The sequence below is a fragment of the Sminthopsis crassicaudata genome, chromosome 3 (genome assembly GCF_048593235.1).
Source record: "Sminthopsis crassicaudata isolate SCR6 chromosome 3, ASM4859323v1, whole genome shotgun sequence".
Lineage (NCBI taxonomy): Eukaryota > Metazoa > Chordata > Mammalia > Dasyuromorphia > Dasyuridae > Sminthopsis > Sminthopsis crassicaudata.
The window spans coordinates 207,026,807-207,054,327 of NC_133619.1; the positions used below are offsets into that span (position 1 = coordinate 207,026,807).

Sequence of the window (27,521 nt, forward strand, 5' to 3'; positions counted from 1 at the left end):
CAGAAAAACCAGTTGATGAATTCCAGCATCCATTCCTATTAAAAACACTCGAGTGTAAAGGGCTAGAACTGAGCAATGCACTTGGATGGTGAAGCACGTGAGACTAATTGCCAATTGGACGGTTCCCTATTAACTTGTTTAAGGTTGACCCTCCCCAGCTGTTCTGTGCTGACTTGATTGGTGGGACAAAGAGGGGGAAGTGACGTGTGTGGGAGGAGCAAGAGAAACTTGGGTGGTGGAACTCACGCTCACTTGCACTCGACCGGGCGTTGGAGGCGAAGGTAAAGATCTAGAATAAAGACGTTTAGTGATCCTGACTCTTGCTGATTTCTGGAAAGATAGAGTTCCAGCATTTGGCGTCCAACGTGTGGCTGGCACCCTACTTCCACCGAAGTCCTCCTGTGACCAGGAGATTAGGTGAGTATTCTAATAGAAATAAGGAACTTACCTTGTTAAGGACTAAATCAGCAATCTCTAGTAACTGAGATGGGGCAGATGTTAGGTAAATCCTGGGCCTCAGCTGACCCTGCTCCAACCCCAGCCCCTGCCTCATCTAGCAATGCTATAGAGGATATAATTAAGATAATTGATGAGAAAAGTTTACTTGTTCCCATCCCACAAATGAATAATCTCATACACTCATTGATTCGCACGTCCCCTTGGTTCTTAAATGAAGAAAAACTACGTATAGATAAATGGAAGCTAGTGGGACTTGAAATGAAAGAATTTTACTCAAAAAATGGGAATTGTCAAATTTTCCCAGAGGTATTTTATCTATACAACTTGATTCTATTAGACTTAAGCTATCAAGAAGAGTTTAGAAGAAGGAAGAGTTCTAAAAAGGCTCAGAGAAGGAAGCGTGAGGAACAAAAGATAGAAGATAGGCAAACTCAGGACATTGCCAGAGGGCAAGGGGATTTGAATGAGGAATCTGAGGGTGTAGACTCTGATTGTCCTGAAGAAATTTCAACCCCACCTAGAGAGCAGATTATTGATCAGCCCACATCCACTCCACCTTCAGGGACAGAGGGAGGAGGAGTAGTGGGAGGGGCGGTGACCTCATCAGCGCCCCCCCCTCCTCCCACACAGAGCCCCCCCTCCCAACAACTGCCCACTCCTGTAACTAGATTAGAAAGAGGGCTTATTGAAGCAATTGAAAATGGAAAAGAAGTAGATAATGATTTCAAACTTCAAATTTTTCCCGTGATTCAACAGCGTAATTCTGCAGGTCAAGAGAGTAGAAGATATGCTCCTTTTAATATGGATGTCCTTAAAAACCTGAAAAAATCTTGCACTGTCTTTGGGGCTACATCAGATTATGTTAAAATGTTAATACACAATTTGGCTTATGAAACCTTAACCCCTAGTGACTGGAAAGTCATTGCAAAAGTGTGCTTAGAACCTGGACAAAATTTGTTGTGGCTTTCTGAATTTACTGAGCTCTGTAGAATTCAAGCCCAACAAAATAGTCAAAATGCAGCTAATACTTCCATCACCTATGACCTACTAATGGGTATAGGTTCTTATGCAGACGCTTTGGTACAGATTAATTACTCCATAACAGCATTTGAGCAAATTTCTGCTGCTGCTATCAAAGCATGGGCTTCTCTCCCCAGTAAAAACTACAAGGGTGAGACCTACACAAAAATTGTACAGGGACCAAATGAACCTTTTGCTGATTTTGTGGCACGTTTGCAGACAGCTGTCATACAGGCAAATGGTGAAAATGAAGTAACAGACACTTTGGTGAGGCAACTTGCTAGAGACAATGCCAATGAGGTTTGTAGAAGGATTATACTAGGACTACGTAAGGATGCTCCTTTAGAGGAGATTATAAGACGCTGTGCCGCAATGGGCACAAATACCTTTTATAGCCAGGCTATGGTGCAGACTTCCCAAGATCCCAACATGGGGAGACAGGATCCCTTTTGGCAAGGGGTTTCCCGAGAGACTCGTCAATGCTTTCAATGCGGTAAAGTAGGCCATTTGAAAGCTCAATGTTGGCACAGAGACAGAGTGAGAAGACAGGCTGGGAGAACAAGACCCAAAACCCCATGTCCAAAATGCAACAGAGGACTCCATTGGGCCTCAGAGTGTAGACTGATTCAGGGAAACGGGATGAGGGGCCCAGCTCCAGGGCCCCAAGCAAAAAACACTTGGGGCATGATGGCAGCCGATGCCACACCCAGAGAGTGCCTCCAAGTCCAATACCCAGACATGATCAATCAGCCAGGAAGCCATCTGAGGGGAGAAAGGGATTACACAATCAGTCAGCCAGGAAGCAACATGATGGGAGAAAGGGACTACAATTAGGGAGGATAGAGTTGTATGCAGCTGGGACAATTGAGATACCCCCTGGAGAGGTGAAATCTGTTCCTCTCCAACCTATGGATCCCTTGCCTCCAGGCACAGTAGGCTTGACCATTTCACCTCCTGAGAGTACTTACAAGACAGTGTTCATTCATACACTGATGTGGGAAACTGGGGAATGTGTAGATAATATCCCAGTCACTAACACAGGGAGACAATGTGTGACTTATCAACCAGGGGAAGTAGTAGCATCGGGTTTATTGATACAGATGCCTAATAAGCAACCTGGTGACAGTCACCCATGTTCAGACTCCAAGCAGAAAAACCCAGGAATATACTGGACAGCAGCTGTGACAGCTGACCGACCTATGCTCACCATCTATATAAATGGCATAGCATTAGAAGGACTGGTGGACACAGGTGCAGATCGCACAGTCATTAGAGGTGCCAACTGGCCCAGTCACTGGCCAAAGACTAAGGCAGACACCTACATGTCTGGGGTAGGAGGATCAATAGCAGCTGAAGTTAGTGCTACCCCTTTAAGATGGGTATTTGAAGGTGAAACAGGAGTTTTTACTCCTTTTATAGTTGAAAAAATCCCCATCAATCTGTGGGGAAGAGACATTTTACAACAATTAGGGTTAAAAATGAGTACTTCGGTTTTTTAGGCAGGGCTGCTGTTGAAGGCCTGCCAACACTTTCACCTGTTCCTATCCAGTGGAAAACTGATACACCAGTGTGGATAGAACAGTGGCCCTTAGATAACAATAAAATTCAGGCCTTACTAGATATAGTACAGGAACAACTTGATCAAGGACACTTACAACCTTCTCTAAGTCCTTGGAATTCCCCAGTATTTGTTGTAAAAAAGAAATCTGGAAAATGGAGGATGTTGACTGATTTAAGAAAGGTAAATGAACAGATGGAAACTATGGGAACTCTTCAACCTGGACTTCCATCTCCTACTCAGTTGCCTAGAGAATGGCCTCTGTGGGTTATAGACATTAAGGATTGTTTCTATTCTATCCCTCTAGATAAGGAGGATATGAAAAGATTTGCTTTTTCAGTGCCCAGCGTTAACTTAGCTGAGCCTTATAAAAGATATGAATGGACAGTTTTGCCACAGGGAATGAAAAACAGCCCTACTATGTGTCAAATGTATGTTGCTGCTGCTCTTACTCCAGTAAGAAAAGCATTTCCAAAAGTAATGTTATTACATTACATGGATGATATATTGGGATGTGCACCTGAGGAACAAATGTTAGAAGCATGTCTACAAAAAACCATAGAAACACTAAGGAATTATAAATTGCACATAGCTCCAGAAAAGATTCAAAGACATGCTCCTTTTCAATATTTAGGATATGAAGTATATCCTAAGGTGCTTACAGTACAAAAACTCTCCTTAAGAACAGAGAAGCTAAACACCTTAAATGACTTCCAGAAATTGATAGGAGATATCCAATGGATGCGTCCCGTGCTAGGCTTGACTACCTGTCAATTGCAACCATTATATGACATTTTAAGGGGAGACAGTGCTTTAAATTCACCACGCCAGCTTACAAAAGAAGCTCAAGAGGCTTTGAGACAAGTTGAACTGGCTTTATCCAATGTGGTTGAAAGAGTCACTCAAAAACCCTTGGAAATATCAGTTTTTGCTACACAAGAGGCCCCCACAGCAGTCCTTCATCAAGGAGACAGTGTGATAGAGTGGGTGAACCTCCCAGCACAACCAGAACAAAGCCTTATTCCTTACCCAGTGCTTGTGGCTAGAATTTTATTAAAGGCCATTAAACGAGCAGTACAATTATCTGGGACAAGACCTGATAAGATATATACCTTTTATACTAATGCACAAGTTAATGTGTGCTGCGAAACCATCCCAGAGTGGCAAATTTTATTAGCCATGGCTCCAAATTTTGCACACGGGTCTCCATTAAAGATAACCAGACTGCTACATAATTGGCAATGGATTCTTGAAGAAAAGGTTTCTAAAGTTCCTCTTAAAGGACCAACTATCTTTACAGATGCATCCAAACATAATATTTGCGCTGTGTATTCTCGTGACTTAACTATAAAGAGAGTAATCAGAACTCCTTTTCAGTCCACTCAGCAGAATGAATTGTATGCAATCATTCTAGCTCTTGCTTATTATCCGGGAGACATAAATATAATATCTGATTCAGCCTATTCAGTAGGTGTGGTTCAAAGAATTGCCACAGCCCAAATAAAATTTGTAGCCTCCAATATATATCAGCTCTTTAAAGAGCTTCAAGAGCAAGTGAGAAAGCATCCAGGTAAGATTTATATTTTGCATGTCCATTCCCATAGTGGACTTCCAGGTCCTATTTTTGATGGTAATTCAAAGGCAGATAGCCTTCTAACCATGCTGGCCAGTACTCCTTTATTTCAAGAAGCACAAGAGTCTCATTCTAAATATCATCAGGCTGCCCGAGCTTTACGTTTGCAGTTTGGAATAACAAGAGAAGAAGCTAGGAGCATAGTAAAAGCCTGTACAGCTTGCCTTCCTTTCCATGCTCCTACACTCCCTCCAGGGAAGAACCCTCGTGGTTTGAGACCTAATGAAATTTGGCAAATGGATGTGACCCATTATAAATCTTTTGGTCGTCTATCTTTTATCCATGTCGTGGTAGACACCTTTTCAGGATTCACATTTGCAATACCAGCAGCAAAAGAGACAGCCCGAGTGGTCACTGAATTCCTTATACAAGCATTTGCAATTATGGGCGTGCCACAAGCAATAAAAACAGACAATGGACCTGCATATACATCTAAACATTTTACACACTTTTGTGCACAGTATAAGATTTTACACACCACGGGCATACCCTTTAATCCTCAAGGGCAGGCAATAGTAGAGAGAAGAAACAGAGATATTAAGACACTCCTCCAAAAACAAAAGAAAGGGGGAGCCACGGGTAACCCTAGAGAACTTCTAAATTTAGTTCTCTATACCATTAATTTTTTAATTTTTGACAAAGATGCACTGGCTCCAGCAGACAGGTTTTATAACTCACCGGAAGGGCAGTGTCCAGTGCGAGCAGCTCCACTGTCTTTAGATAATCGCCAAGTGATGTGGAGAGACCCAGAAAGTGGTGAATGGAAGGGACCAGATAGGTTAACTGCTTGGGGGAGAGGGTTTGCTTGTATCTCTACAGATGGAGAAGGAATCAGATGGGTGCCAACGAGCCGTATTCGCCTTGTCCATCGGAGAGAGACAGAGCAGACCCTTGAAACGAAGGAGAAGGCCCAAGAAACATCGGGTGGTTCCGTTGCTGACTGTGCCCACCACTGAAAGAACCTGGCAGTTATGGCGTTTGACCCATGGACATCAAAAACTGTTGGACTTGAAAATCCTCAGAAATCATTGGATTCTCTGAGACATCATAAGACTATTGTAGGACTTGAAAGTCTCAGGAATCATTGGATTCTCTGAGACATCATAAGACTATTGTAGGACTTGAAAGTCTCAGGAATCATTGGATTCTCTGAGACATCATAAGACTATTGTAGGACTGAAATCCTCAGGAATCATTGGATTCTCTGAGACATCATAAGACTATTGTAGGACTGAAAGTCCTCAGGAATCATTGGATTCTCTGAGGCATCATAAGACTATTGTAGGACTGAAAAGTCCTCAGGAATCATTGGATTCTCTGAGGCATCATAAGACTGTTGCTGGACTTCAAAAACTTGTGGGGATCATTGGATTCCCTAACATATAAAAAGACTGATGTGGGATTTCAAAAACTTGTGGGGATCATTGGATTCCCTAACAGTGAAGCAATGGACAATAGATTGGTTTTGGACTATTTCTTGGTTGCTGAAGAAGGGGTATGTGTGTCTGGTGTCTACATACCCTCCTTCTAGGACTTCTGGAAATCTCTTACAATACCATGTTGATTTATATTGTTTGTTATGTCACTATTTGCATGTACAATTCCTGTTTGTTACACCACATCGAGTCTGCACTGATTGTGGGGAGAGTCACCACTAATAGCCTCTGCGTTATTGCTATGTGCTTGTGTAATAACTCCCATGCTGATGGGTTTGTGCATACTTGTCTCTAATAAGGCCCTTCAATCCAGAAACCCGCTAGCAAATCCCCACTTCTCTTTGGTGCTTCTCATCTCCCTTCCTGAGATGTCAGGGAGGGCGTGATTATCTCCTTTTTAGTGCTTTCATCTCCCCTCCTGAGAAGTCAGGGGGGGCGTGATCACGTCCTTTTTGGGGTTCTCATCTCCCTGAAAGGTCAGGGATGGCGCGACCTCCTGTGGTCTAAAACAAAAGAAAGCGGGAGATGTAAAGGGCTAGAACTGAGCAATGCACTTGGATGGTGAAGCACGTGAGACTAATTGCCAATTGGACGGTTCCCTATTAACTTGTTTAAGGTTGACCCTCCCCAGCTGTTCTGTGCTGACTTGATTGGTGGGACAAAGAGGGGGAAGTGACGTGTGTGGGAGGAGCAAGAGAAACTTGGGTGGTGGAACTCACGCTCACTTGCACTCGACCGGGCGTTGGAGGCGAAGGTAAAGATCTAGAATAAAGACGTTTAGTGATCCTGACTCTTGCTGATTTCTGGAAAGATAGAGTTCCAGCACTCGAGAGTATAGGAATAATGGACTTTTTCTTAAAATAATCATCAGTAAGCATCTTATGTAATGGGGATAAACTGGAACCATTCCCAATAAGATCAGGAGTGAAACAAGGTTGCCCACTTACTATTTTACTACTACTAATAATAATTTTACTACTAATAATAATAAATTTACTAATATTACTATTCAATATTGTATTAGAAATGCTAGCTTCAGCAATAAGAGTTGACAAAGAGATTAAAGAAATTAGAGTAAGTAATGAGGAAACCAAAATATCAACTCTTTGCTGATAAGATGATGGTATACTTAGAGAGCCCCAGAGATTCTACTAAAAAGCTATTGCAAAGTTGCAGGATAAATAATCAGCATTCTTAAATATCACTAACAAAATCCAACAGTTAGAGCTACAAAGAGAAATTCCATTTAAAGTAACTAGTGATAGGATAAAATATTTAGGAATCTATCTGCCAAGGGAAAATCAGAAACTATATGAGCAAAACTACAAAACACTTTCCACACAAATAAAGTCAGATCTAACCAATTGGAAAAATATTAAATGCTCTTTGATTGGGCAAGCAAATATAATAAAGATGGCAATACTACCTAAACTAATCTGTTTATTTAGCACTATACCAGACTCCCAAAAAATTATTTTAATGACCTAGAAAAATATCAACAAAGTTCATATGAAAAACAAAAAGTCAAGAATTTCAAGGGAATTAATGAAAAAAATCAAATGGAGGTGGCCTAGCTGTACCAGATCTAAAATTATATTATAAAGCAGCAGTTAACAAAACCATTTAGTATTGGCTAGGAAATAGACTAGCTGATCAGTGGAATAGGTTAAGATCAAAGGGAAAAACAGCCAATAACTTCAGTAATCTAGTGTTTGACAAACCCAAAGACCACAGCTTTTGGGATAAGAACTCAATGTTTGAAAAAAATTGCTGGGAAAATTGGAAATTAAGTGTGGCAGAAACTAGGCATTGATGCACACTTAACACCATACGCCAAGATAAGGTCAAAATAGAAGAGCACAGGATAGTTTACCTCTCAGACCTGTGGAAAAGGAAGGAATTTATGACCAAAGAAGAACTAGAAATCATTATTGATCACAAAATAGAAAAATTTGATTATAACAAATTGAAAAAGTTTTTGTACAAACAAAACTAATGCTGACAAGATTAGAAGGGAAGTAATAAATTGGGAAAACATTTTTACAGTCAAAGGTTATGATAAATGCCTCATTTCCAAAATATACAGAGAACTGACTCTATATAAGAAATCAAGCCATTCTCCAATTGATAAATGGTCAAAGGATATGAACAGACAATTCTCAGAAAAAGAAATTGAAACTATTTCTAGCCATATGAAAAGATGCTCCAAGTCATTATTAATCAGAGAAATGCAAATTAAGACAACTCCGAGATACCACTACACACCTGTCAGATTGGCTAGAATGACAGGGAAAGATAATGCAGAATGTTGGAGCGGATTTCAGAAAATTGGGACACTAATACATTGCTGGTGGAATTGTGAATACATCCAGCCATTCTAGAGAACAATTTGGAACTATACTCAAAGAGTTATCAAATTGTGCATACCCTTTGATCCTATTACTGGACTTATATCTCAAAGAGATTTTAAAGAAGGGAAAGGGACCTATATGTGCAAGAATGTTTGTGGCAACCCTCTTTGTAGTGGCCAGAAACTGGAAACTGAGTGGGTGCCCATCAATTGGAAAATGGCTAAATAAATTTTGGCATATGAATATTATGGAATATTATTTTTCTGTAAGAAATGACCAACAGGATGATTTCAGAGAGGGCTAAAGAGACTTACATGAACTGATGCCGAGTGAAATGAGCAGGACCAGGAGATCATTATGTACTTCAACAACAATACTATATGATGATCAATTCTGATGGACATTGCCCTCTCCAACAATGAGATGAACCAAATCAGTTCCAATAGAGCAGTAATGAACTGAACCAGCTATACCCAGGGAAAGAACTCTGGGAGATGACTATGAACCACTAAATAGAATTCCCAATCCCTCTATTTTTGTTTGCCTTCGTTTTTGATTTCCTTCACAGGCTAATTGTACACTGTTTCAAAGTCCAATTCTTTTTGTCCAGCAAAAGAATTGTTTGGACATGCATACATATATGGTATTTAACTTATACTTTAACATATTTAGCATGTATTGGTCAACCTGCCATCTGGGGGAAGGGGTGGGGGGAAGGAGGGGAAAAGTTAAAACAAAATGTTTTGCAATTGTCAATGCTGGAAAATTACCTATGCATAAAATTTTTGTAAAAATTAATTAATTAATTAGTTAAAAATATCAAGGAAAACTGTCCTGATAATCAAGAACCAGAAGATAAAATAGAAATTGAAAGAATTCATCAATCACCTTCTGAAAGAGATCCCAAAATGAAAACTCCAAGGAATATTATGGCCAAATTCTGGAGCTCCTAGGTCAATGAGAAAATATTAAAATTATTCAGAAAGAAACAATTCAAATATAGTGGAGCCATAGTTAGAATCACATAAGACTTAGCAGCTTATACATTAAATGTCTGCAGGCCTTCGAATGTGATATTCCATAAAGCAATGGGGTTAGGATTGATTAAACCTATACAGCAAAATTGAGTACAGTCATTCAGGGGAAAAGGTGGACATTCAATGAAATAGAGCACTTTCAAGCATTCATGATGAAATGACCAGAGATGAATGGAAAATTTGATTTTCAAATACAGGACTCAGGAAAAGCATAAGGAGATAATTAGGAAAATGATATCATAAGGGTCTCAACAAGGTTTATCTGTTTACACTCTTATATGGGAGGATGATACTTGTAATTCATTAGGACTTTATCATTATTATAGGCCGTTTAGAGGAATCTATATACAGAGACATAGAGCTGAGTTGAATATAAAGGGATATCTTTGTAAAATGATGAAATTAAGAGTGAGAGAGATGTAACTGAGAGAAAGGGAAAAGAAGTGGAATAGTGTAAATTATCTGCCATAAAAAGAGGTACAACATTTTTCAGTTGATAAATGGTCAAATGATATGAACAGATAATTTTCAGATGAAGAAATTAAAACCATTTCTAGTCAAATGAAAAGGTGATTTAAATTACTAATTACAGAAGTGCAAATTAAGATAACTCTGAGATACCCTACACACTTCTCAGATTGGCTAACATGACAGGAAAAGATAATGACAAATGTTGGAGGGGATTAGGAAAACTGGGACACTAATACATTGTTGGTGGAATTGTGAATGGATTCAGCCATTCTGGAAAGCAATTTGGAACTATGCTCAAAAAGTTATCAAACTGTATATCCTTTGACCTAGCAGTGTTTCTACTGGGCTTATATCCCAAAGAGATCTTAAAGGAGGGAAAAAGACCCACATGTGCAAAAATGTTTGTGGCAGCCCTTTCTGCAGTGGCAAGAAACTGGAAATTGAGTGGATGCCCATCAGTTGGTGAATGGCTAAATAAGTTATGGTACATGAATGTTATAGAATATTATTATTCTATAAGAAACAATCATCAGGATGATTTTAGATAGGCCTGGAAAGACTTACATGAACTGATGCTAAGTGAAATAAGCAGAACCCAAGAGATCATTGTACATGGCAACAACAAGATTATATGATGATCAATTCTGATGGATATGACTCTTTCCAACAATGAGATGTTTGAGGCCATTTCCAATGAACCTGTGATGATCTACACACAGAGAGAGGATTGTGGGAACTGAGTGTGGACTGCAACATAGCATTTCCATTCTTTTTGTGGTTGTTTGCTTGTATTTTGTTTTCTTTCTCATTTTTTTCCTTTTTTATATGATTTTTCTTGTGCAGCAAGATAATTATATAAATATGTACACATATATTGGATTTAACATTTTAACATGTTTTATCATATATTGGATTACTTGTCATTTAGGGGAAGGGGTAGAGGAAGAAGGGGAAAATTTGGAATACAAGGTTTTGAAGGGTCAATGTTGAAAAATTATCCATGCATATGTTTTGAAAATAAAAAAAACACTTTCATAAAAAAAGAGGCAAGAAAAACTTTTACAATAGAGGAGGAAGGGAGCGAAAAAAGAAGTGAATGAATCTTACTTTCATCAGAAATGACTAGAGATAAATACAGCTAGCAATAGTAATTATAGAAAAGAATTTTGAAGCAAATTTCTCTAATAAGGCCTTATTTCTCAAAGAAAAATGAGTCAAATTTATAAAAAGAGTCATCCCTCAATTGATAAATGATCAAAAGATATAATCTATGTCCAAAAGGCTACTAATTTATGCACATCCTTTGACTAACAATATCACTACTAGTTATGAATATCAAAAGGGGGTTTTTAAAAAAGGAAAAGGAGCTACATGTATGAAAATATTTGTAGCAGCTCTTTTCTCAGGGAAAAAAACTGGAAACTGAGAGGATGCCAATCAATTGGACAACGGGTTAATAAATTGTGGCATTTGGGATGAAATATTATTGTTCTATGGGAAATGAGAAACAGGATGCTCTCAAAAAAATCCTGAAAAGTCCTCTATGAACTTGAGCAAAGTGAAATGTCCTGTATACAAACTAATAGCAACGTTCTGGGATGACCAGTTGCAAATGACTTTGCTATTCTCCAAAGTACAGTGATTCACAACTACTCTGAAGGACTTATGATAAAAATCCTATCCATAACCACAGAAGAAATTGTGTCTGAATACAGATTGAAGATATATTCTCTCATTTTTCTTGAGGGTTTTTTTTTTCCTTTTTAATTAGAGTGAAAGATCTAGATTTTCTTTTACAACATGACTTTTTTGGAAATTTTTTGCAGAACTTTATATGTGATTTCTTAATGGGAGCTGGAGGTGGGAATAAGGGAGAGAATCTGGAACTTGTTTTTTTTTTTTAATTTTATTTATTAATTTTTTTGTTTTTATTCATTTATTTTTGGAACTCAAATGTTTAAAACAAATATTAAAAAATTGTTTTAAATGTAACTGGGGGAAAATATTAATTTTAAAATTCCATCTTCTCTAGCTCTAAAACCAGAAATAATCTGTTCCCCTATCCCACAAAGAAAAACCCTGATGGGATTACTTAAGAAGGTTTAAGTCATTTGCTTCTCTAACTTTTTGAGCAAACTTTTAAAAAATAAAACATTAAAAAGTTTTAGAAAAAATGAAGAGTATTATCAATACTCAATACTGACCATACAAAGAGCCATTCAGGTAAAGATCAGACATCCCACAAAATCTATTCACTTTATTCTTTGACATATTTATCTTTGCCTGACACTATTGTTATCTCCTAAACCTGGAATACAGTAGTACTTTACAAAAGCCTTTTTAAAATTCCTTTCAGTAAAAGGACAAACTTTACTTCCTGAAAGTTAAAATTCAATACAAATTGTTAACCATTAACATTTCTTTTATTTTTTACTTTTACAAAGTTAAGAGATGTTATTCTCACAATGATGGGGAAGCTTCACTATAAACATTCAGACACAAATTATTAGTAGGATTAGTAATACATATATAAATATATATTTTTTTCACAAGAAGAACAGACGTCACCCTCCCTCTCATTTTGTCTACTATCTTTACAATGTCACAGTCATTTCATGTCTCTGTCTTCATTTTCTATTTATACAAAAGGAGAAAAATAATTCTTCTACTACTTCATTTGAAGTGCTATCTGGAATATCAAAGGAGGTAATACATGCAAAATCATAATGTATATGAGTTATGGTGGTTATTATTACTGCTTTCATTGCCAAAATACTTATTAGACACCATACAAGGCTTTAAAAAAGATAGATAAAAGAGTTTTCTTCCTATTTCAACCCAGTGAGGACAGTTTTGAGAGGCTGTAGAAAATCCAAGAAATTACATGAAATCTTTTAAAAATGAAAGAAGGAGCCTAACTGTATCAAAGCAAGGAATGTGAAAAACTGAATAGGAAATAACTGGAAATGTCCATAAAAACAGTAGATCACAATAAGAGGTGATAACTTCCCACGCATTAGGAGTTTTTGAATATGTCTCCAAAGGAGCTTTTTCATGACAGAAATTCCCTCCCAATAGTTCAGGGATAGGTTAACCTCCTAGCTCATTGGGTCCAAATTCTACCTGGACAAGAATGCCCTCTACAGAATAAAGATAATATTACCTGCTGAGGTAGCTCATTACACTTTTGGACATTTTCAACTGTTAAGAATATTATTCTTATACTGAGCTGAAATCTACCTCTCCAAAACTTACACCTGTGATCTAAGGTTATGCTTTATTATGTACTCTGGAATGCAGGAGTTCAAGTCCATTCCACAGCCCTTTAAATAACTAAAAGACAACTGCTATACTTCCTCTATTTCCGTAGCTCCTGTCACATAAACTTTTTCCTCCTCCTGATTTCAAATTTTTCAATTGCTGGCCATCATCATTTACCCAGTGTCCCATGTCTGAATAGCTGGTATTACTTTTTAGCCCTTCCTTTCCCTAATTAGTTACAAAATCCTGTCGATTTCTAGCTAACTTTCTAAAACATAAGCTGCACAGAAAGTACCTATATTTCCCTTGTCAATAAAGCCACAAGCCCAGTCCTAATATCTATTCTGAAATAACTCCAAAATCTTTCTCCCCTTCTTTGTTCTAACTACTATTATTAAAACATCCTCCTACCAAGTTTTGTTTCCCTCTCCTCCTTCAATTAATGGTAGCATAAATTATGACAGCCAAAATCATTTTCCTTTTATACTGATTTAGTCATTTCATTACTCTGTTTAAAAATCAAGTTCCTATTTTAATGACCTAGAAAAAATAACAACAAAATTCATATGGAAAAATAAAAAGTCGAGAATTGCAAGGGAACTAATGAAAAAAAAAGTCAGAGGAAGGTGGTCTAAGTGTACCTGATCTAAAGCTATATTATATAGCAGCAGTCACCAAAACCATTTGGTATTGGCTAAGAAATAGACCGGTAGATCAGTGGAACAGATTAGATACAAAGGACAAAAAAGGGTACATCTATAGCAATCTAATCTATGACAAACCCAAAGATACCAACATTAGGGACAAAAATTCATTATTCGGAAGAAACTGTTGGGAAAACTGGAAATTAGTATGGCAGAAATTGGATATGGATCCACACTTAACACCATATACCAAGATAAGATCCAAATGGGTCAATGATTTAGGCATAAAGAATGAGATCATAAACAGATTAGAGGAACAGAGAATAGTCTACCTATCAGACCTGTGGAGGAGGAAGGAATTTATGACCAGAGGAGAATTAGAGATCATTATTGATCACAAAATAGAAGATTTTGATTACATCAAACTAAAAAGTTTCTGTACAAACAATACTAATGCAAACAAGATTAGAAGGGAAGTAACAAATTGGGAAAATATTTTTAAAAGTAAAGGTTCTGACAAAGGTCTCATTTCCAAAATATATAGAGAACTGACCCTGATTTATAGGAAACCGAACCATTCTCCAATTGATAAATGGTCAAGGGATATGAACAGACAATTCTCAGATGATGAAATTGAAACTATTTCCACTCATATGAAAGAGTGTTCCAAATCACTACTGATCAGAGAAATGCAAATGAAGACAACTCTGAGATACCACTACACACCTGTCAGATTGGCTAAGATGACAGGAACAAATAATGATGAATGTTGGAGGGGATGTGGGAAAACTGGGACACTGATACATTGTTGGTGGAGTTGTGAAAGAATCCAGCCATTCTGGAGAGCAATTTGGAACTATGCCCAAAAAGTTGTCAAACTGTGCATACCCTTTGACCCAGCATTGCTGTTATTGGGATTATATCCCAAAGAAATACTAAAGAGTGGAAAGGGACCTGTATGTGCCAAAATGTTTGTGGCAGCTCTTTTTGTTGTAGCTAGAAACTGGAAGTTGAATGGATGTCCATCAATTGGAGAATGGTTGGGTAAATTGTGGTATATGAAGGTTATGGAATATTATTGCTCTGTAAGAAACGACCAGCAGGAGGAATACAGAGAGGCTTTGAGAGACTTAAATCAACTGTTGCTGAGTGAAATGAGCAGAACCAGAAGATCACTATACACTTCAACAACAATACTGTATGAGGATGTATTCTGATGGAAGTGGAAATCTTCAACATAAAGAAGATCCAACTCACTTCCAGTTGATCAATGATGGACAGAAATAACTATATCTAGAGAAGGAACACTGGGAAGTGAATGTAAATTGTTAGCACTACTGTCTATCTACCCAGGTTACTTATACCTTCGGAAGCTAATAATTAATGTGCAACAAGAAAATGGTATTTACACACATATATTGTATCTAGGTTATATTGTAACACATGTAAAATGTATGGGATTACCTGCCATCGGGGGGGGGGGGAGGGAGTAGAGGGAGGGAGGGAATAATTTGGAAAAATGAATAAAAAAAAATCAAGTTCCACCTTCTTTGCATAGTATATAAAGTTCTTTAAAATGTGGCAAAGCACACCTTTTTATCCCTATTTTTTAATATTGGTTCTAAACTGTACTGTACCTCTAGCTAAATTAAGATTTATCTCTTACCACTGAACATTTCCTATACTTTCCCATTTCCATCAAATTTTTCTTCATGCTTATATATTCTCACACTGATAAATATCTACACTCTTTTAAAACCCTCCAAAACAACATCTCTCTCCTTTTACCAGAACTGTTCTCTCCAAAGTTACTAATCATTGCCAAATCCAATGGCCTTTCAACCCTCTTTTTCTCTAACTTCTAGGCAACTTTTGATACTAAACCTTTCTTCCTTAAAACTTATTTCTCTTTAGATTTTTGGGACATCACTCACTCTTGGTTCTCTTTCTACTTGATTGCTCCTTCTCAGTCTCAACAACCTCCAACCTGTCCCTCATGACTCTAGTCTGGTTTTGCTTCTTTTTTTCCTGCCTACTATTTTACGTGGTGGTCTCAGATGTATTTTTTGACATAGTGATGATGGATTCCTGGTAAACAAGACATTTCATCTTGGCCCTAAGTATTTTTCTGGCTGTCCCCCATGCCTAGAATGCTCTCCCTCCTCATCATTTCCTACTCTTTTTTAGTCCTAACTAAAATCCTGTCTTCTAAAGAAAACCTTTCCTCAATCCTTTTTTAAGTCTAGTACAGATTTAAGTTCAAAGCTGGCCTCAGACACTTACTAACTGGTGTGATTCTAGGTAGGTCACTTTATATTGTTTGCTTTAATTCTTCATCTGTAAAATGAGCTGGAGAAGGAAATGGCAAACTACTCTAGTATCTCTGCCAAGAAAACTTCAAAATGGAATCAAAGAGAGTTGGACATTACTGAAAAGTTTATAGTTCATTGTAAAGATCAAATAAGCAATTGTAAATGAGTACAACTGAGTATCTGTAAAGTACTTAATACAGTTAACAGCATATAATACATGCTTAATAAATGCTTGTTCCCTTTCCAACTAAAAATGATTTTCTTTATAGTCTTCCTATTCAGTCTTTCAGCTTATGTTGTAGCCCATGTTTAAAACAGAATTTTCCCACTCCATCTCCATCAATTAAAGGTCCTCCCTTCCTTTCCAGGTCAATTCAGAAACTAGTTTTTTCATGAAATCTTTCCTGCTTTCTCTTTCCTCTATCCCCAAGCAGGGGAAAGAAGTCATCTTTTTCTTCTTCCAATTTCTCACAATACTGCTTCCTTCCCTTATCATTGTGTACATGTTTTATTTTCCCTTTCCTTTCCCCTTGCCCCTTTAAGTTCTTTGCGGTTAGGGAATATGTAATTTTTTATCACTTTATCTTAGCCTTTAGCACACTGTTTTGCTGAACTAACTAAAATGTTTAGAAATGAGCTATTAGTATTATTATTAATAGCTATTGTCAGTTATTATAGCTATTATAGTTAGCTATATGTAGTTAGCTATTATAAAACTTTGTCACTGGATAAGAATCTAGTTGACAAAGTTGAGGAAAAAAAGTTCGTATCAAACCTAATAAAAGATTTTAATCTATTTCAAAAGGACAAAAGGTTGTATCCATTAATAGTAAATGAAATCTTTTGCAATTCACTGATTATTTTTTTCACAGAAACATAATTAGTGAAATAATCAAAATTTTATTGTTTTTGAAAAACACATATCTAGGATTCAATCCTATCCACCTATGTGAAGACAGACAAAATAGCAAAAATTTCCAAAATTAGGAAATCTAAAATTTAGTTATTCTAACTGCAATTACAGTATTGAACATGTATTAGGATTATCCCAAAGAATATTCATAAAAGAATTTATCAGGCCTACCTATACAGTACATAAGCATGGAATGTTAAGAGCTGGGCAGTATCTTGAAATATTAAGTCCATCCAACCTCATTTTCCAGATAATGATGCTAAAATCCTGAAAACCAAAATACCTTGGCAACTGATAAAATAACTAAATCAGAGACAAGACAAGAAGTTGAGTTTAGGTCTCCTACCTAATCATTAGCTCTTCTTTCATTCTTCCTTTTTATTTATCTTCAATTATACACATTCATGAAACAAAGTAATATTCTTACCTACCTAGTGACCCCTTTAGATTTGAACAAACTACTCATTCTTGGTTGAATGCTCTTGGGAACTTACTTGAGCAATTCACTGCTTTCTTGTTCACTATCTTGTAATATAGTATCTGACAGATCAACTGAAGTTGGAGGGTTCTTTTCTTCAATTGTTGAGCTTGGTTCTTCCATAGGAGAACTGCTGCATTTATAATTTTCCTTTTTAAATTCTTTTTCATGAAGAACAATGAGATTTTGTGAATCCTTTTCAGTTTTGTCACATTCACTTTTGAGGCTTGGTTGCTGTGGGGATTTTGCTGAGATATTAAATAAGTTTCCAAGAAACTGGAGAAAGCTTTCTTTTGACTGTTTATCACTGTCTACAGTTTTAGCAACTGAAGGTAAACTGGAAAAGGTGTCTGGCTTTTTTGAGTCTTCTTCTGGTGAAAGATTAGATGATTTCTCAGAATAGTTCCTACTGTCCTCACTTTGGGAAATCTTTAAAAACAAAACAAAACAAAAAGGATAGTAAATAAAAATCAATTTAAACACCCACCCACGTTTATATTTATATAGAGCTTATTAACCTTAGGTGCAAGAATACTGAAAGCAATCAAATTAGTTATGAATTAAACTAGAAATAAATATAACAAGAATAAATAAATAAAATTGATTTAAGATTCATAATTGGGGGAAAGTTTTAGCATAATTTCAACAAGTCCCAAAGAAATATATAAAATATCTAAACAATGATTATAATGAGAATTTAAAAAAAAATAATAAGAACTTAATTACAGACAATGATGGCACCCTTCACTCCATTTTTGTTATTTATATCTCACTGCACCCTTACCTTTATCTTTTCCTAACCCCAATTAGCAATTAAAATTCTGTAGAAAAAGTTGTATTCCATGACTAGAGGCAGTTCAGGCTGTTTTCCCATATCTGTTCTCTCTCTCTTTTTTTTTTTAAGTGACTTGCCCAGGGTCACATAGCTAGGAAATGTTAAGTTATCTGAGAGCAGATTTGAACTCAGGTCCTCATGACTTCAGAGCTGCTCTCTATCCACTTCGCCACCTAGCTGCCCCTCCCACCTCTATTCAAAGCTGAGCTTAAGTTACAGTAAAACGAATTACCTTTCACATGTATCACTATGATTCACAGTAAAGAAAGCTAAGCTAGACACATTAGGGGGTAACACTATTATATTATTCTTTGAACGAAAAGTTAAAACAATCAGGAAAAAGTTCCCAAAATATTGCACAAGAGTTAAATGATTTCAAGATACTTCTAGTCCATACAAACCAAATTTCTAGGAAATAGTCTTCAAAAAATTTTGCTGGTTTTGATCTGAATTAAAAGTTTCATAGGATGAACTAAAACCAATGCTAGTTAATAAACACTTATTAAATTATTAATAAGCATTTATTAAATAATTAGTGTGACAAGGAGGAAGTTCCTTAGGGAGCTCACAATCTAATGGAGAAGAAAATACATATATATGCATATACATACAGAATAAATAGGAAACAATTACAGAGGGACTGTATAAGAATTAAGAGAGGTTAGGAAAAGGCTTTCTGTAGAAGACAGGGATTCAGCTAGAACTTAAAGTAAGGCAGCAAGCAGAGGAAAAGCGCTCCAAGTCATGAACAGCAAAAAAAGTGCCTGGAGATGAGAGATTGCAAAGACTTCAGAGGAGAGTATGGGGAAGGCAAAGTCAGTAGATCACAGTCCCAATTGGGGAGTATGATATAAGACTAGAAAGGTATAATAACAACTATAGTTATGAAAGTCTCTGAATGCCAGAGGATTTTGCACTTGATCCTAGAAATAACAGGAAGCTCCTGGAGTTTATGGAATGGAGGGAATGACAAAATCAGACCTGTAGTCTAGTAAAATCACTTTAGTGGAGCAGAGACATACTTGAGGCAGAAAAGACTCAGCAAGTGGATACTGCAGTAGTCTAGGCCTGAGAAAATTAAGACCTGCACCATTATTGTAGTGGCAGGATCTGAGAAAATGGGTAGAGTATTCAAGAAACGTTGAAAAGATTAAATCAATGGGACATGGTAACAGATTGGACATGGGAAGTGAAAGATCAAGAAGTCTGAGGAACTAAGAGGATGGTAGGGGGAAAGATAAATGAATAAACTTTTGGACACATTGAGTTTAAGATGTCTAGTGGATAACCATTTTGAGATGTCTGTCAGACAGCAAGATATGCAAGGTAGAGGTCTGTAAAGAGACTTGGGCAGGACAGAAAGATTTGAGAACTGTCAGCATAGGGATCATAATTAAATCCATGGGAATTGATATCTCCAAGTCAAGTTGTAAAGAGGAAGAAGAAAAGAGGGCCCAGACTAAAATGATTAGAGGGTATAATCTGAAGGAAGGCCCAGCAAGGGAGACTGAGAAGGAGCAATCAGATAAGTAGGAGGAGAACTAGGATTGAGTAGTGTCCCTAAAACCTAGTGAAACAAGAATATCAAGGAGCAAAGGCTAAGGAAGTGTCAAAGGCTGTGGAGAGGTCAAGGAGTATTGAAAAGCCACTGAATTTGCCAATTAAGAAATTGTTGGTAACTTTGGAGAGGATAGTTTTGGTAATGATGAAATTGGTAGACAGATTATAAGGTGTTAAGAATGTGAAAAAAGAGAAAATAATGTAGATGGCCTTTTCAAAAAGTATATACCATAAAAGGCAGAAAAATAAAGAATGATATTTAGTAAGGATGATGGGGGTTGAGGTCCTTTTAAGATTTCCTTTCTGATTTCCCAACCCCCATGGCTGACCTTTGATTCACAAATCCTGGTCAAAAAGCACCCTTTTGAATATCCGGGACCAGCCCCCACCAGATCTGAGCTGGCTTGGGTTTTCTCAGCCCCCACTATCTGCTCAGGTTTCCCCAACCCCCCACAAATAGTTTCTTCCTTATCTGAAATGCCCCACCCACAAGTCCCTTTTAGGTATAAAAGAGCCAAACTGGAGCACTCTCTTTGCAGGAGCCCTTCCACCCAAAACATGGTATCCTTCCGGCCATGTAAGGGTTCCTGCCCGCCCAGCTACCACCTTTGGCCCTGGCGTCTTTCTACCTTCAACTTCACTTCCAAATTCCTACAATAAACCTCTTTATCAATCTAGGTTTTCGGGCCTATAAATTCATTTACAGGGGACACTGTGCCTCATGGGACTTTCTTACTATCTTTGCACCGACCAATGGGCCAACGGGGTTCCTTTCCCCCTTTCCTATCTCTCATCATTTGGTGGCCCGTATGGGGACCCCAAAAATTGTTACCCTGAAAACTAACCTTAACCTTTTCAGGTCTCTCAGAACCAATCATCTTCCTTAGTAGTTCATGCAGTTTCCAGGAAGAAAATCTGTGTTCCTCACTCTATCTCTAAAAGATAGTGAGCACCAAGCTCAAGTTTGGGCTGCAAGCAAAATTCTCCCGTGGAGACTACTTGCATTTCAGGAAAAGTCCTCTTTTTGTCACACTCCATTTTTAGGGATAATAGGACCAAGGAACCTTAATCCCTTTATCTCGACAGAAAGCTGGCTTGAGGGCCAGAACTCCTAGACATACGGGAAAAAGTGTCTCTTCTTCACCCCTCTCCCCCACCATGTGGCCGTTCTGAGGATCCCATCCCTTTAGGGTCCTAGGCCAGCAGTCACCTTGATCTATTCTGAGGGAGAAATCTGTGTTTGAGCCCCTCTCATACTCCACTGTAGTGGTTAGGCTGTAGCCATGAGGAGAAAAAAGTCTCTGGATCGGGGTGAACTTGGAGATATGTCTCTACCCGACCTTGTGAGCCTTCACCTTCGCCACTGGAGAAACACTGGGTAAGATAACATCTCTCCCTTCCCCCATCCTCTCTCTTTTCAAACTTCTCCCATGAGGCTTGGCAACCTGCCATTTAAATGCTCCTATCCTGTCCCCTTCTTGGGGTACAGTGGGGAGATTGGGGACTCAAATCTTTTCAAGATCTCTAGAAAAGTTTCCTGTTAACTTTTAAAAAGGTACTTTGCCACAACTCTGTACGCCCCTCCCACAGCTTTTACCTGGCTCTTAAAGGAGGGAAGGAACTAGCTTGCTCCATACATTTTAAAATGGGACTCAGTTTCTCTGATTTAGTCATCCTGAATTAGAACAGAGCCTCTAGTCACAGCTTTTCACTATAGCAGCCTTTCACTACAAGATTTTTCCATGATTTTAAAACTGCCCATTTTTTCTAAGCCTCAGGGCATACCTACCTGCTCTTGGACAGATAAAGCCTAGTTAGAGAATTTAAACTGCTCAGCCTTTCTCTGTTCTCAGTAACTTTGCAGGTGAGAACTCCTGACTTTTCTCTCAGTCCAGGACTTTTAGTTCCTAGAGCACTCTCCTATTTTACCTCGTTTGGCATTCTCTGCCCCCTGCCAACAATTAAAAATTCCCTTTCTAGTTTTAGTCCTGACCAGAATAGAACTTCAGAAAGGAGATCTTTGTAATTTTGGCCAGGGAACAAAATTCCGAATCAAGGCAAATTAATTGTTAAGAGAGTGAGAATAGTTTCTTTTTTCTTTTTTTTTTTTTCTTTTCCTCTCATCCTGACTGCAGGCAGGAGGTGAATTAAAAGAGAGATTGAAACTATTTAAAAAAACAAAACAAAACAAAAACAAAAACACTCCTTAATTACTTTTTATTTGGCACCTCTCTAGAATCTTTCTCTGTTCTGATGTACTACAGTTCTCTTTTTTTACTGCCTCAGTTTCCTTAAACTGATCTCTTCCTTACCTCAATTTCTCTGGCATTTCAGTCCAGGAAGCCCAGGGATGTAGAATATGAATAGATTCTCCCTCAAGTTGCCTTTTAGAGAATGGCTAAATTAATACCTGAATTCTATGTAGAATTCCAATCTCTCCCTATTTGCCCAATCCCCACTTTTTCAGGAGTTGCATATCTCTAATTAGGGTAAATGATCCAAACTTCCCCACACCCTACTCACTAAAGGATGGGTGGGGTAGGATCTGAACCACTATTCTCTACATTAAGTACTGCCTTCCCCTCCCCCTGCCTCTTCTAATAGAGTAGGAAGAGGCCATGTAGGATTTCTCCACATCCACCTTCTGCAGAGAGGCTTGGCTTATAAAAAGGTTCTGAGATAGGCCAGACTTCAAATTAATTGATCTATTATTTTAAGACTCGTTAAAACTGGGGGACTTGCTAAAACTGTTTGACTATTGCTCTGTATGAAAGAAACTGTTTAACTATTGCTGTATAAAACTGTTTGACTACTGCTGTTTTAGGAAATTTACTACTCTGTTATGTATGATCTGATAATTTCTGTAAATAGGGGAGGAAGGAAAACTGAGATTTTAGCTGGTCGGGAAATTGGGAAAAACTGATGTATTATTTCATTAAGTTCAGGCTGAATTGGAAACTATTTTACTTTTTTCTTAAAATTTACTACACTATGATTTGCTGGGTTATGTTCTAACTTTGAAATCCCTTATTCAGTCTTTGGGATTATTCTTTAGAAACAACCAAAAATCAGACACCTGTCCAAGGACTGGCAGTATCTTTGATCTGTTTCTCCACTCCTTCTACCCAGTTCCTTAATTATTATTTCAGCATTTCGATATCAGGACTCTAATGGTTTGGGGTGGCCTGTCTTGGTCTAACTGCATAATTTGCTCAGAAATCTGTCCTGTCCCAGAGAGAAAGAGAGAATGGAGCCCTCAACTCCATTTTTTCGCTCTTGGAGCCCCTGACAGACATGGGATGCCCTCTTAGGGCAGCAGGACTGCCTTAAGCACTGCTATTCAACAGAGGCTGAGTTAAATGCACAAATAACCACAGACTTAGTAAAGACTGTCCATCTCTGGCTGAGATGCCCCCCAACTGCAGAGATTCGAGCAGGGAGGCTTCTGTGTCTCTCTGAATGAGGAGTGCTGTTTGATGCTAATAATTCTGGGGTCATCAGGGAGAAACTGATCCTTGCTACAAGTCCTTGCATTTTCTAGTTTTAGTCTGGTTTATTTGTTTAATTGTCCTGACTCAGTTTCCCTAATTATCCTGACTCAGTCGGGCCTTAAGTTTCCCTGCTTCTTAGTTCTACAAAACCTCTCCCTGCCTCTTTATCAGAATACTTGATAAGAGCTTATGTTTCAGAATAGCAGAATGCCTTTCCCATCCCAAGCTATGGGAATCTCATCAATATATTGTCTCCACTGATTATTTCATCTTTCTAGAGACCTACTACTCCAATAGTCTGATTGCTTTTGCCTCTATTTCAGTCTTCCTGATTTACTGTTCATGAGGTAACATAAACCCCCACCCTCTATCAGCGAGGTGGACAGCTCATTTCCCAGGACTAGATTGACTCTGTCTGGAGCTCAAAGCTCTCAGCTGGATATTTCAATTATAAATATCTCTGTGGAACATAGATAAAAATTAAAAGTTTTTGTTGTATCTCTCTCTTAGGGATGTCTAAAGGGAATGAAAGCTATAGAGTTGGAGTCTGGTTACTGCCCCTCAATACACTCCACTGAACAGATTAACTAATCTATCCCCACCCACCTTGACAGGGCTCCCACACCCACCAAAGCTAGCCCCTTTGAAGCAAACAAGGTTGGGAAAGAGCAATAAAATTCAAACTTAGCCTGGGTTTCTGTGAATGTCATCCATATTTTGATAGGATTTATTTCTAAAAGTTTAACTGCTAACTTCTTGAATTCTCTTATATGGAATTGGACATTCTGTATAAGTTTAAATTGATTATATGATTGCATTGCTTTCGATATTTTAAAAGCAAACTGATTTGTGTGAATAATGTTCACTTATGAAACATCTACTTGGATATGAACTTATTGGGACAAATCCCCTACTGCTATCAATATAAGGTTATGATAAATATTTGTTTAGAATTTATGTTCTTGCATTTTTTTCCTTCTGTAACTTATTTTTAAGATCAGAGCAATAGTCAATAGAAATTGTTAATGTAATTCAATTATGTCATACCTTGCTGTTTCCAGCCTGATTATATGTAATCATTGTATCTGGTCATCTGTCTGTTACTGGACAACTAAGAGAGATCTGTAAGACCAAAACTGAGTTCTAACACCTGTTGGTTTCCCTTTATCTCGCTAACTTGAAACTCCCAGCTCTTCTCTTCTCAGGACAACTTCTGCCTCCAGACACTCAGAAGCAGAGGTGCCCTTTTAATGCAAATCTCTTTTAGATTTAAGCCTTAGAAAATCCCAGTCTCTGTCCTGAATTTGAGCAGGAGGAACTGCCTTCTCACCACTATAGCAAACACCACAAGGTTTGAACTGGCCCCCCAGCATCCTGCTCCCTGGTAGGAATTTGAGGTCTGGCCCTGTTTCCCTTTTATCTCAGCACAGACTGAACACCTCAGGGGCCGGTAAGCTGGGTAGGCTATGTGATACTGTGTACTCCCTCTGACTCCTTTCACCCCTCCCCCATAAAGAGTGGGGAAACTAGGAAGGAAAAGATTCAGGATCTTTGCTTATTGAATAACCAACTCTCTTCAAGAACAGAACAGTTTTTCCAACATTTCCAAGAGCTTAAACTGCATTCTTATCTTGATCTGCAGCCCTGACAACTGGGGATATACCCATCCCTAGACCCTGCCTTACAAAAGAGCAGTGGTTCATTAAATTAAATCTACTAGATATCAAGGCCTCTTGCCTCCCCTGACTTCTGAGTCCACACCGTTAATCCCAAACCCAGGAGAAATTAGCTTTCCTGGAAATTAAGAGTCAGCATTTTCTCCTATTTCTCTTTGATAGTTAGATGGGCCATCAGACAAGCAGCCCACAGAAGGGACCTGATGCATTTCTTGCTAAAGACCCCATCTCCTGAATGTCACCATCTCCACCCTGGATGACACCCCACTTTTAATCTGTTCCCGAGATCTGTTTTCTCTAGGCTTCAAACTTTGGATTCTCAGCTGGCCTTCAGCCTGGAGAACATTGACTGGACAACTGACCGGGACACCCCCTAGATGCCCTGCTGCCGTCCCCCACACTTCAACTTCACCTCCTGGCATGAAACCCCAAATCTCTACGAAACCTTGTCAGCTCAAAGCAGTTAAGAGGAGATCGATGCCCCTTTTCCCATATGCATCTGGAGGTGGTTTTTGAGGGGAGAACAAGATGAGGGGACCCCACTACTCTGAAGATCTTTGGAGAAAATCTTCAACCTTACCTTAAATGAAGGACACTACCCCAAATTTTTTTAAAAAGAATTTAAGTCTTAACTGTTTAAAGGGGGAAATGATGGGGGTTGAGGTCTTTTTAAGATTTCCTTTCTGATTTCCCACCCCCCATAGCTGACCTTTGATTCACAAATCCTGGTCGAAAAGCACCCTTTTGAATATCCGGGCCCAGCCCCCATTATCTGCTCAGGTTTCCCCAAGCCCCCACAAATAGTTTCTTCCTTATCTGAAATGTCCTCCAAGAACTTGGGGCACCACCCACAAGCCCCTTTTAGGTATAAAAGAGCCAAGCTGGAGCTCTCTCTTTGCAGGAGCCCTTCCCCCCAAAAACATGGTATCCTTCCGGCCATGTAAGGGTTCCTGCCCGCTCAGCTACTACCTTAGGCCCTGGCATCTTTCTACCTTCAACTTTACTTCCAATTTCTACAATAAACCTTTTATCAATCTAGGTTTTCAGTACTGTAAATTCATTTACAGGGGACACTGTGCCTCATGGGACTATCTTACTATCTTTGCGTCAACCAACGGAGTTCCCCCTTTCCTATCTCTCATCAAGGATAGAACAATTAAGTGAAGTTTTCAAATAAGTAGACACATTAGTTACCTGAGTTTCACTTAATTTAATTTGTAATCATATTAATAGTTTATTAATTAAAATTAATAAATTTTCTCTGATAAGGAATTTTTATCAAAGATATACAAATAACAAATGTATATACAAAATAGCCATTCTGTACTAGAAGAGGGATCAAAGGATGAGCAAATACTTCTCAAAAGAAGAATTACAGCATGCTCACAAATACATTTTTAAAATGCTATAAATCACTAAGAGAAATGCAAATCAAATGAACTAGCCTAAGGTTTCTCCTGACAACCCTGAAAATTAGCAAATATGTCAATAATGACAATAGCCAATATTAAAGGTTTGGATCTGTGGAACAATACCCACCATTTTGGAAAACTATTTGTAATTATTAAATTAAAATGACTAAAATGTTGAAATTACTGGGCTTATCCCAAGAAAACCATTAATAAAAAGAAAGCCACCATGTGCACCAGAATATTTAGAGAAGTATTTTTTATAACAAAGAACTAGAAAAAAGTAGATGATCACTGATTGGAAAATGTTTAAGCAAACTGAGGAACATAAATGTAACGAAATACTATCATGTGATAAAAAATGACGAGAAGCTTGGAAAGATCTACACAAAGTGATGAAGTAAGAAAAATCAATAATATACATAATACAACAAAATCACGAATATACATAATACAACAAAAATAACAATACAGTGCAAATTGAAAGAATAATCACAAACCCAAAACAGTCAAAAGTAAATTAAAAAGTTTATAGATATCAAGCAGGATTCAAATAAAGAGGTAAGAGAATACCCTAACTCACTTCTTTGTGGAGGTGAGTAGTCTACAAGTATTATTTATTGCATGTATATTCAGACTATTTCAATGTATTAATTCTGTTGGGGTTTTTTCCTCTTTAAAATACTATTTGTTTTAAAGAAGATCTAACTCACTTCCAGTTGATCAATGATGGACAGAAACAACTACACCCAGAGAAGGAACACTGGGAAGTGAATGTAAATTGTTAGCACTACTGTCTATCTACCCAGGTTACCTTCGGAATCTAATACTTAATGTGCAACAAGAAAATTGGATTTACACACATATTGTATCTAGGTTATAATGTAACACATGTAAAATGTGTGGAATTGCCTGTCATCTAGGGGAGGGAGGGGAAAATTTGGAAAAATGAATACAAGGGATAATGTTATTTAAAA

At 37.9% G+C, this 27,521-nt stretch overlaps 1 protein-coding gene across 7 annotated transcripts in view; it reads right to left on the minus strand.

Moving 5' to 3' along the window:
* The window catches only part of CRYBG3 (crystallin beta-gamma domain containing 3), a 140,435-nt gene that overhangs the window by 78,063 nt on the left and 34,851 nt on the right, over positions 1–27,521 (minus strand). For all 7 annotated transcript variants that reach the window (XR_012487920.1, XR_012487919.1, XR_012487922.1 and 4 more), the window contains exon 3: positions 17,590–18,002. Coding sequence is in view for 3 of the 7 variants with exons in the window: in XM_074299834.1 (XP_074155935.1) it covers positions 17,590–18,002 (413 nt within the window). In the remaining 4 variants the exon portion in view is untranslated. The remainder of the gene's footprint in view (positions 1–17,589; positions 18,003–27,521) is intronic.